Source organism: Oncorhynchus clarkii, unplaced genomic scaffold (genome assembly GCF_045791955.1).
Source record: "Oncorhynchus clarkii lewisi isolate Uvic-CL-2024 unplaced genomic scaffold, UVic_Ocla_1.0 unplaced_contig_6758_pilon_pilon, whole genome shotgun sequence".
Taxonomy (NCBI): domain Eukaryota; kingdom Metazoa; phylum Chordata; class Actinopteri; order Salmoniformes; family Salmonidae; genus Oncorhynchus; species Oncorhynchus clarkii.
Window position 1 is genome coordinate 127,501 of NW_027261002.1, and position 13,069 is coordinate 140,569.

At 45.4% G+C, this 13,069-nt stretch overlaps 2 protein-coding genes across 3 annotated transcripts in view; one reads left to right on the top strand and one right to left on the bottom strand.

The window, feature by feature from the left end:
- Positions 1 to 7,654, top strand: part of LOC139403139 (phosphatidylinositol-3-phosphate phosphatase MTMR7-like) — a 13,577-nt gene extending 5,923 nt beyond the window's left edge. The window contains exons 5-14 of one of the 2 annotated variants that reach the window (XM_071146846.1): positions 1,158 to 1,286; positions 1,584 to 1,718; positions 2,001 to 2,133; positions 2,315 to 2,424; positions 2,519 to 2,644; positions 2,881 to 2,930; positions 4,102 to 4,302; positions 4,542 to 4,676; positions 5,100 to 5,226; positions 5,594 to 5,960. In XM_071146846.1, coding sequence (XP_071002947.1) covers positions 1,158 to 1,286; positions 1,584 to 1,718; positions 2,001 to 2,133; positions 2,315 to 2,424; positions 2,519 to 2,644; positions 2,881 to 2,930; positions 4,102 to 4,302; positions 4,542 to 4,676; positions 5,100 to 5,226; positions 5,594 to 5,938 — 1,491 coding nt within the window. In that variant the 3' untranslated portion in view covers positions 5,939 to 5,960. Of the gene's footprint in view, positions 1 to 1,157; positions 1,287 to 1,583; positions 1,719 to 2,000; positions 2,134 to 2,314; positions 2,425 to 2,518; positions 2,645 to 2,880; positions 2,931 to 4,101; positions 4,303 to 4,541; positions 4,677 to 5,099; positions 5,267 to 5,593 lie in introns of both variants that reach the window. The other variant, XM_071146847.1, reaches the window with a different exon arrangement.
- Positions 7,655 to 7,822: 168 nt separating this feature from the next.
- On the bottom strand, positions 7,823 to 11,057 carry LOC139403138 (vacuolar protein sorting-associated protein 37A-like). The gene is made up of 6 exons (XM_071146845.1): positions 10,695 to 11,057; positions 9,951 to 10,009; positions 9,408 to 9,476; positions 8,992 to 9,135; positions 8,404 to 8,517; positions 7,823 to 8,152 (listed from the first exon to the last, which is right to left on the bottom strand). Exons 1-5 carry the CDS (start codon positions 10,801 to 10,803, stop codon positions 8,437 to 8,439), a joined length of 462 nt encoding a protein of 153 aa, XP_071002946.1. The 5' UTR covers positions 10,804 to 11,057; the 3' UTR covers positions 7,823 to 8,152; positions 8,404 to 8,436.
- Between the last annotated feature and the right edge of the window lie 2,012 nt (positions 11,058 to 13,069).

A 13,069-nucleotide genomic window follows, 5' to 3' on the forward strand; every position in this document is an offset into this window, starting at 1 on the left:
TTCTGAACAGAATACATTTTGTTTTGTTTCATTCCACTGTTCCGGCCAGCAAAATAACGTTCTGAACAGAATACATTTTGTTTTGTTTCATTCCACTGTTCCGGCCAGCAAAATAACGTTCTGAACAGAATACATTTTGTTTAGTTTCATTCCACTGTTCCGGCCAGCAAAATAACGTTCTGAACAGAATACATTTTGTTTAGTTTCATTCCACTGTTCCGGCCAGCAAAATAACGTTCTGAACAGAATACATTTTGTTTTGTTTCATTCCACTGTTCCGGCCAGCAAAATAACGTTCTGAACAGAATACATTTTGTTTTGTTTCATTCCACTGTTCCGGACAGTAAAATAACGTTCTGAACAGAATACATTTTGTTTTGTTTCATTCCACTGTTCCGGCCAGCAAAATAACGTTCTGAACAGAATACATTTTGTTTAGTTTCATTCCACTGTTCCGGACAGTAAAATAACGTTCTGAACAGAATACATTTTGTTTTGTTTCATTCCACTGTTCCGGCCAGCAAAATAATGTTCTGAACCGGTTCCAAGCCAAATAAAGAACCAGTTTATATCGTTCCTTTGTGTTCCTTTTTTAACCTGTGAAATCAACAGTTTAACAGTTAGCTCATGGAGGAACTTTGAATGTTCTTTGAGCTAGCTAGCTAACAAGCTTGTGTGTGTGCAGAGCGGCACCAGAATTATAAACGTCTTACTATGTTGCAGTTAATAAATCAAACATGACACTAGCTCTAAATTATCAGCATTGGAAAAAGTTAATCCATTCTTCTCTAGCCAATTAAAAATCTCTCTCCCCATCTTCTGAATCAAGCTTGTAACGTCAATACAGTAGCCTATGCTTTGTAGGGTGGAGTTAGCCAAACAAGCACACGCACAGGCAAAGATTTTCAGTTTGCAGGCAGACACTGGACTACGTTTGAGTGACAGAGTAAGGGCTTTGCATAGGCGTTTTGTTGTGGGACTAGAAATAAAAAAAAATGCCTGGAAACGTAAAAGAACGTTATTAACCGGTTCTGTTTCGGAACAGTTGGGTTCATTTTTGTTTCTGTTCCTTGACATTTTTTGCTCTTTTCCGGTTTTCAACCACTGGTTAGTAGTATAGTCCTCCTCTTCTAAAGACTTTCTCTCTCTGCCTGCAGGTGTGTGATACGTACCCATCAGAGCTGTTTGTGCCAAAGTCGGCCACACCTCCAGTCATCGTGGGGAGCTCTAAGTTCCGGAGCCGAGGGCGTTTACCTGTCCTGACGTACTTCCACCAGGATACCCTAGTGAGTGGATGGGGCATACTATCTGGGTCAATGGTGTGGGTTGACTCTGGAGAACAGTTGTTTTATGTTTGTTTCATTTAGGTGATTCGTCATGTTTAATACTTATACCTGAACCAGTCACAGGTTGGAATATTGTGTTTTCTGTTTAAAAATGTCAAATGACTTTCATGACTGTTTAAATGTGGGCTTTCGCTTGGCATGCCAAGACACACGCAGGATACTAGCTACTAGGATACTAGGATACTGAGCTGGATGTCATCACCAGTCACTTTAGCGTCTGACCCCTTCTTCTCCCAGGCTGCTATCTGCCGCTGTAGTCAGCCCCTGTCCGGCTTCAGCGCTCGCTCCCAGGAGGATGAACAAATGCTGGAGGCCATCATGAAGTCCAACCCGGGCAGCGACTACATCTACGTGGTGGACACCAGGCCAAAGGTCAGAGGTCACCATAGATAGACCCCGGGGTCAGGAAGTGTTGATATACTGTAACCTAGAGGTCAAGAGCGTTGGGCCAGTAACCGAAAGGCCACTGGTGCGAATCCACGAGCCAACTAGGTGAAAAGTCTGTCGATGTGCCCTTGAGCGAGACACTAATGGCTCCTGTAAGTCGCTCTGGATAAGAGCGTCTGTTAAAAGACTAAAATGTAACATGTAATGATGTCGTCAACAGTACGTATTTGACTGTATTGTGTTCTAATGATGATCATCTCTCTCCAGTTGAATGCGATGGCCAACCGGGCGGCTGGAAAAGGCTATGAGAACGAGGACCACTACGCCAACATCAAACTGCAGTTCATCGGCATCGAGAACATCCACGTGATGAGGAACAGCCAGCAGAAGATCATTGACGGTAATGAGTTCCTCTTTCCCTTCCAACCACGGCCGATGTTCTACTGAACGTCAGTCAGTATTCCTACTCCGTTCACGCACATAGTTGTCAGGTTCATGCATTCCTTTGGGTTGGCTTGTGAATGTCCCACATTGTATGTGTGTATGAATGACTGACCTCTCTTCCTGTGTTGACCCTATAGTGGGTGAGCTCAAGACTCCCTCCATGGGCGACTTCCTGTGGGGGCTGGAGAGCTCCGGTTGGCTGAAGCACATCAAAGCCGTGCTGGACGCAGGCGTCTTCATCGCCAAGGTGATACACACTGGGCAGGGCGCGCGAGCACACACACACACACACACACAATGGGTATACATTTCAATAATGTCATACTGCGATGTGTGTGTAGGCGGTTGCGGAGGAGGGTATCAGTGTGGTGGTCCACTGTTCGGACGGTTGGGACAGGACGGCCCAGGCCTGCTCTGTAGCCAGTGTTCTCCTGGAGCCTTACTACAGAACTATGAAGGGACTCATGGTAAGGCTTTAGCTTCCGTTCATCACACAGTATCTACAGTCTACGTCATGGCACGTACAGACCCTCTTCTACTGTGATCCAATCCAGAGATCTAGTTAGCACACGTGGGGCCAGTTGTCCGGACCGCGGCGTCTCCATGAAGTATGTGTTTAGTCCCTGACTAGACATGGTCTGGGAAACTGGCCCGTCGGGTGCAAGAAAGACTTCATCTCTTCTTCCTGTCTTTTATCTTTTAGCTGCTAATCGAGAGGGACTGGGTGTCGTTCGGTCACAAGTTTTCACACAGGTCAGTCCGTCTAAGAACCCAACTCCTAACTCTACCGTTTGGTAGAATGAAGGTCCCTGCAGTGCCATGCATTTTACCTTCTCAAGCAGAGTCCTTCATCAGAACGAGAAGTGCATTTGTCACCGACAACATACAGCATGTCCGACCTACGAACCGTGTCGGCCATCAGCGCTTTCAGATCCTCTCGCCACGTGTTCCGCCATGTGTGCTGCGCTCAGGTCAGATCATAACCCCTGTGAAACTCAGCCGCTTTAGCAGCGACTGTCCGTCTCAGATTTCAGTTAGGGTTGGTGAAGTAGAGTTATTCCACATCTTGGAGGTGTTTCACTCCAGTCTGTGCATGTTCTCTTATCAGCTGAAGTCATTGGCTAGATTAAAAAGGCACCTAACCTTGATGCAGTTGCCTAGAGGCATTACTGTTTAACCAGTGGGGTATAAAATTGCCATGACAACGCCCCAGGATGACCTATTTGTTCTGTGGTGGAAATTCCAGGGACACCTGACGCCTATCTTAAAATGAATCACTCTTTATTATCAGCAAGCTGGAGCGGTTACAACAAACTCTGCACACCGTACAGGTCTATTAGAAGCTCCGCTGGGGCTGTCCCAGCAGTTGTCTAATAAACGGCTATACACAGACAAGTTGTATTTGCATGATTTAGCATAATTCATTCATCACTACCAGTGATTGAGCTGAGCAGTACCTCACGAGGCTCTCTGTCTCTGCGATACCTCGGTTGTTCCCATAGCAATATTCTGGGCATACTGCTAAGTTGAGGAACAGTGATAGTGATAGATTCCTCCATACACGATCAGTCAGTCACATGCATGAACCTTTCTAATTGGTTATTAGAAAGTAGCATTGAGTCGATACATAACACTTCCCTCACAGTTCTTTAAATCTGCTTAAAAGGGGCAATCAGCAGTTAAAAAATATAAGCTTCTTTTACTCCAACGTTTGTAAACAAAGAAAACGTAAAACTATAATTTTGTTATCAAGGACGGTCAATCCTCGCATCCATAGCTCTGTCTATGAATTTGAGAGGGGTTACATCCCTCAGCTTTTCACCAAACCAGAGGCAGGGAGACCACTTTGTTATTGTTTCTACTGCTGATTGCCACTAAACCCCTTATGAAAGTGTTTTAAGCCGCAGTCTTTCCTTCTCTGCAGGTACAACCATCTGGAAGGTGATCCTAAAGAGGTGTCCCCGGTGATAGACCAGTTCCTGGAGTGTGTGTGGCAGCTGTCAGAGCAGTTCCCCTGTGCCTTTGAGTTCAACGAGCGCTTCCTGGTTCAGCTGCACAGACACGTCTACTCCTGCCAGTACGGCAACTTCCTGGGCAACAGCCAGAAGGAGAGGAGGGACATGGGGTGAGACTGAGGGCGCCAATGTGACGGAGGTAGTTCAGTGAACCGTGCTTGTGTTACACGAATAACCTTGCCTGAGGCGTGAATACTTGTGTTAGCTCAGCGGGCTAACAACCTTGTGGTTCATAAGGCCGCTACAATCCCATTCCATGCAGGTCTCTGCCTTTCTTACATCAAGCTCTTCTGTACTGTAACCCCTCTCATGTATCACATCTGGTGTGGTTTTCTCCAACGTTGGTCAGGTTGCGTGAGAGGACTCACTCCCTGTGGCCCCAGCTGTGGAAGGACAGGGCACAGTACGCCAACCCCTTGTACAGGGCTGACCACACCCAGACTCAGGGGATGCTACGGCCAAACACCACCCCTTACTGCTTCAAGTGAGTTACTGCACCGTCTCAGTAGACTCACTGGGAAAACGAGTGAAAAAGCTAGGACTGGGACACTGAATGGTTTTTATTTACTTTGTGTCTTTGGGTACATCTGAGACGAAGGGTTGTGGGTTAAAACCCATCAGATGGTAGCCCGTTGTAGAAAGCACTTTACTTTGTAGTACAGTTTAGATACAGAGTGTTTGTTCAATAGATGTATTACGGTTTAGATCCAGAGGGTTTGTTCAATAGATGTATTACGGTTTAGATCCAGAGTGTTTGTTCAATAGTTGTATTACGGTTTAGATCCAGAGTGTTTGTTCAATAGTTGTATTACGGTTTAGATCCAGAGTGTTTGTTCAATAGTTGTATTACGGTTTAGATCCAGAGTGTTTGTTCAATAGATGTAGTACAGTGTATCTTGTCTCCAAGGATGTGGAAGGGCATGTATAACCGTGTGGAGAAGAGCTCTCCTCCGCGCCAGACGCCCACCGACTTACTGACAGCCGTCAGGGAGGAGACTCAGCAGCTGGAGGAGGAGCTGACCAATCACCAGGAGGTAGCACCGGGAGGGACGGCCCAACCGGGCACCAAACAAGGCATACAGACACGCTCGCGTAACGCTCCCAATGAACGCTGCTCTTTAAGGCCAATTTACAATTTTATCAATGTATTATTATCATTATTAATTACTATTAACTAGTTTATGCTGTTTTAACTACTATATTGTTGGGTTTTTACAGGGGAGGGGGCAAACACCATCAAGTCAAAGAAAATGTGTCTCAGAGGGGCGTTCAACAGGAGGGTTTCTGTTACATGTACAGTAGTACTGCTAGTAGTCTATAGACATAGTGATTCATTCATATTCTGTCCCAGACTTACTGGTAACACTTGTCTTTTCATTTTTTCCTCTGTCCATCTTCCAGAGGATTGCAGCCCTGACAAAAGCGGATCAAACTAAGGGTAATGCGGGTCAGAGGAAGATCAACAAAGTGTGTGAGGAAGAATGCAGGCCAGGTGGGCTGGCTCATCCCACTGGAGATGGCCCCTTCACTAGCCCCCCTCAGGGCTATTCTCCCTCCCAGGGGGGGCCCCCGGGCTCGGCTATGACCCTGCCCTTGGGGCCCCCCAAGGGCCCTGGCCCTGACCCCGACGACCTCTCCTCGGCTTGCAGCGACATGGAATCGGGCGTGGCCGACCTCAGCAGCCGCTCCTCCAGCGGCGGCGACGACAACAAGGACCCCGACGAGGCCGTCTACTGCACGGCCTGAGCGAAAATGCCGATCAATGAGGGGCTTGTCGGAGGGGGGGTTGCCTTGTTGACGAAGGCACTTTGCATTGACAATTGAATATCACAGAGGTCTCTGTTTTGACAGGGCCAATTGGACTGGATTTTACTTGTGATTCTTTTGTTTTGTTTTGTGTGTAGTTAGTATCGGAAGCACAACATGAGCACCTGCCGGGTATTGTGGTAACACTGGGTAGCCGTAGTGGATGTTTGAACCCCATACTAGTGTAAAATGTGAACAAAAATATTCCAGGACCAAACGTTTACAGCAAAGGCAAAATACTGGTGTGCAATATTTTGTCTTAAGCTATTATGTTGAGTTACAATGTACGACTGACTGTACAACATTTTAAAACTAAATGTACATTTGTTTGTACTTTCCTTCAGACCAATGCATTACATTGGTCGCACCAAGTAGGACTACCCCTCCGAAATCTATTTGTCCCTTCTGAAGTCTGAACAAGCATAGAGGCTACAATGTTTCCCAGTGGTATATCATGGTCGTGATCAGGAGGCAAAGAAAACTTCAGAAAACTATTAAACGTTTCACTACGTTCTGCACTTATGAACACGACCCAGATAACACTGTCAAACACGGCACATGTTCTTGGTACATTCATCACCACCCAGTCTAGTTATGTTTACTGTCTCGTTCCAATAACCTGCCTTCTAACACAAATGAAGAAACACCGCACTTCTCAACTAGCCTGGATGAACAGAAATGTCCGCGTTGCCATGACTAGGCTTTTATTTGGTCTTGAAATGAAGTGAACGTTGCTGCTTATTAGTAATGAATCGAGAGACATACTCTTTCCTTTGGAAAGCCCATTGAACTGCGGTAACCTTTTCAGATGGTTATTCCCATTGCTGTGTATATGTAACTGTGTATACGAGTGCAGTCACTAGCGCTGTAGTATGAACACTTAGGACACATTAGAAACGTTCCAATATCAACACCAGCGCACCACTTAGAATGCATGGCCAACACATTGGTTCAATCTGAATGGGATGTGGGTGTGGATATTGGACCTCAAATCTCTTTGTGATAGGTAGCATTAGCTAGCCTGTGTACCATTCTGTTTCTGTTCTCTTGCCAACGGCCTACAGGGTTAGCTGACAACAGCACGAAAATATGTGTGTGCGCTTCAAAGGGGCAGAAAGCCGCGTGTTGTTAAGGTCCTGGATGGACAGATCACTAGCAACAATGACAAACTGCCATGTGGGGGGATCACAGGTGGCTCGTTTCATCTTGTTCTTGATCTATGCTAATATGGCTAACATTTGCTAGCTAGCTAACCAACAACTGTGACAATGTATTTGAGAGAAACTCATTGTGGAACTTTATGTTTTCAATAAACATTGGAGACTAAATATAGTTTACATGTTGTCAACAATCTAAGCCAACCACGTCTGTTTTGCCCCATTTTGCGCACGTGTCGGTTTTGTTGCTAAACAACCAACCCGTCTATGGAATGGTCATGGCTTGACAATGAGCAATGGAGTTGGTAAGAGCACAAACAGATCTGGGACCAGGCTAAGTATTAGACTGTTGAGAAACCACTTGTATGGTCAACCTGGGAAAACAACATGGCTGAATCCAATGGATCTCCTTTCCACTGTCGTATTTAGTGTTTACTGTATACGTTGTTGTAAATGACCTGAAATAAACTATTCACTGTCAAAGGGAAATGACATTTGATGTGCTGGTTTAAAACGCATTATTTTACAGAACGGGATAGAGTGTACATGAGGTTAATGAACATGACTGTGCATTTCAGTCACACTAAAATGCAGTACACACACTGGTCAGATGTTAATGTTAGAAAAAAAGAATAATCAGGAATTCTTAGTAAAACAAAAGTTCTGAATGGTTTATTAACCTAAAGAAATTAAATAACATAGTACAAGGTGTCTGATTATAATAAAGCCTATTATTAACATTATTTAAATACAGTATCAGTTGTAGTTGGGTGTTCAGCAGCGTTAGCAAACTCATCATCCAAATTCAAGTAGGTATGTATGTATGAGACAAGTCATACCATCATCATCATCACTGGAAACTGTATACTGAAATGAGTTCAAAAGCCTAGTTCAGGATTACAATTCATACCACAATGGTTGCTTCTTAGCCTCTATCAACACCAAGATGTGCTTCTCCTCTCTTTAGGGGTGTGTTGCTGGTAGATACATCTCCATACTTGAGAAGAGAAGAAAAGAAATGCAGCCTATGATCAAGACAAAAATGGAACATTGTTAAACCCATCATTGCTCTCAAGTATAGTCATTCCTTACATCTATGAATTTGAGAGGTTACACTTCTCCAGTTGTTTACCAAAAAAAAAAAGCTTTGTAGTTGTTTGAATCTCAGATTGCCCCTTTAAGGTCAGATTACATAAACCCTTCGTACAGTGTGTACTTCATCCAACAGAGTGGCGTTAGTGTGTTTACCTTTTATAAACATGTGTGAGGAGGGGAAGGGGCTCAGTGGCTGCTGGGGAACTGTCCGTGTGTGTTGATGGACTGTTGCAGCTTCTCCTCTTTGGCCCTTCTGCTGTGGCAGAGCTGTACAGTGAGCGAGCGCACACACACACACACACACACACACACACACACACACACACACACACACACACACACACACACACACACAAATATGAAATCAAACATTGACTACTGTGTAATAGCCAGTATTTACATAGAATCCCATTTCCTGGTTGTTGACTTGTTGCAGTACACCTTGTTCATATTACCACAGAGATGTTTATACAGAGTGTAAATAGCGTCTAGACAACAGCTCAATGCTTCCCGGCTCTCTTTTCCTGAACTATGTTATGATCCTTCTAACTCTGCTAGTTCAGTGACTGGTGAAACAGACATATCCATCCACACACTATAGAATGCTGTTTGGACAACAAAGACGTGTTGAAATGTTGAAAAATACATCTGAGGTAGAATTCTGCAGTGTGCTGGTATCAGTCTTTCATTACTTCATGTCAGCTTGTTGACTTGACTTTTTGACAGTTAGTTCAGTTTTACCGTCCTCTTCTCCATGAAGTTGGCCAGGAAGTCGTCGATGTCCGTCTTGCCCTCCAGGAAGCTCTCGGCCGTCTCCTCTGACTCCTCCTCCGCCTGGTGGGCTGCCACCTTCAGACGAGCCTGCAGGGCACTCAGACTGCAGCTCTGGAGAACAACACAAGTTCATAGAATGACACTTAAAAAAACTTTTTTTGGGGTTTTCAAACCTCAAAATGGACTCAGACGTCAAGCCAAATCCATACCCTACAACATCAGTTGTGTTGTGAATAATCTGTACATGTTTCAACCCCAGAAACATGGACAAGATGAGCAGCGAATAAAACAACTCATTGCCTGGGTCATGGACAACATTGATGTACTTTTGAGGTTAGAAAACGTGATCGTCACGTGTGTGTTTGGTGCAGGGAACACCTCACCTCACTGATGTCATGCTGTCTCTGCATCTTGGTCTCAAAGGCCGATTTGTTCTGGGTTAGCTGCTCGTACTGTCAACACAACAAGTAAGAAACAACTAGCGCTCACAACACAATATACCGTCTATAGCAGTCTATAGCAGTAGGACTGATCCCGACCAACATTTCAACTTGGCTCAATGGTGCAAGGTGGTATCAGCTATAACGTTAGTAACAAACTGACAGTTGTCATGAGACATTCATACAGGTAGAGTGTGATTGCTAACGTATATTGACAGACAGACCTTCTGCATTCATTAGCCAGTGAATGTGTATTATTCAACAGCAAATAGCCTAGTGGTTAGAGCGTTGGGCCAGTAACCAAAAGGTTGCTAGATCGAATCCCAGAGCTGACAAGGTAAACATATGACGTTCTGCCCCTGAACAAGGCAGTTAAACCCACTGTTCCCCGGTAGGCCGTCATTGTAAATTAGAATTTGTTCTTAAAACTGACTTGCCTAGTTAAATAAAGGTTAAATATATATATTTTTTTTTACAAATTCTTACCTTGAACAGCATTTCTTGTCTCGTCCCCTCTAGCTGAGGTTCCAGCTGCAGGTTCTTCTCTGGGAGAGAGATGACCAAAACATGTCAGTGTGTGTCCCAGGGCAGCAATGAACTCAGCTTCAACACTTCCCCACTTTCTAGCACACACTCATTTCACTACCTGCCCATATGAACTGACTGAGGATCTGTGTAACCATAGCGATTATGAGCTTGACACCAAAAGTGTCTCTCTGGGGACAGTTTGAACTTTTGGGCTCTCTATTTGGGCTCTCTGGGGACAGTGTGTGATTTTGGGCTCTCTGGGGACAGTTTGGGCTCTCTGGGGACAGTTTGGGCTCTCTGGGGATAGTTTGGGCTCTCTGGGGACAGTTTGGGCTCTCTGGGGACAGTTTGGGCTCTCTGGGGACAGTTTGTGATTTTGGGCTCTCTGGGGACAGTTTGTGAATTTGGGCTCTCTGGGGACAGTTTGTGAATTTGGGCTCCTGGGATAGTAGCGCTTCATCTCCTTACTGAGTCAGATGAACTCATGGATAAAAATGTTATGTCTCTGTGTGCAGTATGAAGGGAGTTGTAGGTCATTTCTGGCGCCATTGCTAACTAGCATTAGCATGACTGGAAGCTCATAATAACCATGGTCCTTGCTCTAAGCATTTGTTTGTGTGTACATGGTGGGCTTTGGCTATACAGTGTCACCCACTTCCCAGTCAAGTTTAGCAACCACCACTAGTGTGTAGGGAGACTCACTGGCCATGTCCACAATGCTGTTGACCAGCTCCTCCTTGTCAGTGGTGACCTGTTTGAGCTGGGGCAGACACACAAACAACTCCAGCAGCACGTCCTCCTGCTCACTCATGTCCTTCAGCTGGGATACACTGGGGACAACACACACAGGCAGTCAGTCAGAGAGGGATATGGTGGGACAGATGGATGAAATCATACCTTGAAGGCAGAACCCAGTGTGTCAGAGTGAGCAATGAGCTGTCGCCCACTCTCAGCTATGATGTGGGCGTGCCCCAAGGGTCAATACTAGGGCCCCTTCTGTTCAGCCTGTAAATTAATGCTCTGCCTGTACTGGGTCTGAAGTTCAAATGTATGCAGATGATACAGTGCTATATGTGCATGCAAAGAGCAAACAACAAGCTGCACAAGAACTCACTACTGTAATGGTCCAGGTTACAAAGTGGCTCAGTGACTCGTGTTTGCATCTCAATGTGAAAACAACTGTCTGCATGTTCTTCACAAAGAGGGCAACAGATGCTACTGAGCCAGATGTCTATGTGTCAGGGGAGAAGCTCCAGGTGGTATCTGATTTTAAGTACCTTGGCATCATACTTGATTCCAACCTCTCTTATAAAAAGTAGGTGAACAAGGTAACTCAAATAACCAAATTCAACTTAGCGAATTTGCGATTCATGCGAAATTGTTTGACTACGGAGGTAGCAAAACTGTACTTCAAATCTATGATACTCCCCCACTTAACATACTGCTTGACTAGTTGGGCCCAAGCTTGATGTACAACATTAAAACCTATTCAGTCTGTCTACAAACAGGCTCTCAAAGTGCTTGATAGGAAGCCGAATAGCCATCATCATCCTCAAAAAGCATGAGCTCTGCCTCCTGGGTGGCGCAGTGGTTAAGGGCGCTGTACTGCAGCGCCAGCTGTGCCACCAGAGACTCTGGGTTCGCGCCCAGGCTCTGTCGCAACCGGGAGGTCCGTGGGGCGACGCACAATTGGCCCAGCGTCGTCCGGGTTAGGGAGGGCTTGGCCGGTAGGGATATCCTTGACTCATCGCGCACCAGCGACTCCTGTGGCGGGCCGGGGGCAGTGCACGCTAACCAAGGTTGCCAGGTGCACGGTGTTTCCACCGACACATTGGTGCGGCTGGCTTCCGGGTTGGATGCGCGCTGTGTTAAGAAGCAGTGTGGCTTGGTTGGGTTGTGTTTCGGAGGATGCATTACTTTCAACCTTCGTCTCTCCCGAGCCCGTATGGGAGTTGTAGCGATGAGACAAGATAGTAGCTACTAAACAATTGGATACCACGAAATTCGGGAGAAAAAAGGGCTAAAATTCAAGGAAAAAAAAAAAGAAAAAAAAGCATGAGCTCCTGAGTTGGGAAAATCTTGTGCGATAAACTGATGCATGTCTTGTATTCAAGATACTAAATGGCCTGGCTCCTCCTCCACTCAGTACTTTTGTTTTTTGGCAGCAGATCCACAAGGTCTGCCATGAGAGGTGACTGTATAGTTCCCCTAAGGAAAAGCACCTTTAGTAAATCCACTTTATCTGTGAGAGCTTCCCATGTCTGGAACATACTGCAATCAGACACAAACAACTGCACCACCGATCACACCTTCACAAAAAACATGAAGACATGGCTAAAGGCCACTCAGACTTGAACATAATCCCCATCTTTGTATGGCCTTTTTCCATGTTGTCTGTAGCTTGTAGGTGTGGAAACACTGTTGCTTTTACATATTTTGTTTAGTTGCTTTCTGTGATGTGTTGCTCTGTTTGCGTGTTGCTTGTCCTATGTTGCTTTGTCTGCGTGCTACAGGTTGCTCCTGTGTTTCTCTGTCTCCGTGCTACGTGTTGTTTGTTCTATGTTGCTCTGTCTGCGTGCTACGTGGTGATTGTTCTATGTTTCTCTGTCTGCATGCTACTTGTTCTGTTTGTCTGCGTGCTATGTGTTGCTTGTTCTATGTTCTCTGTCTGCGTGCTATGTGTTGCTTGTTCTATGTTCTCTGTCTGCGTGCTGCGTGTTGCTTGTCCTATGTTGCTTTGACTGCATGCTACAGGTTGCTCCTGTGTTTGTCTGTGTGCTACATGTTGCTTGTTCTATATTTCTCTGTCTGCGTGCTACATGTTGCTTGTTCTATGTTTCTCTGTCTGCGTGCTACATGTTGCTTGTTAAAACATTTCTCTGTCTGCGTGCTACAGGTTGCTCCTGTGTTTGTCTGCGTGCTACATGTTGCTTGTTCTATGTTTCTCTGTCTGCGCGCTAAATGTTGCTTGTCCTATCGTTGCTCTGTCTGCCTGTTATATGTTTCTCTGTCTGCGTGCTACGTGTTAATTTTGTTCTATGTTTCTCTGTCTGCGCGCTAAATGTTGCTTGTCCTAT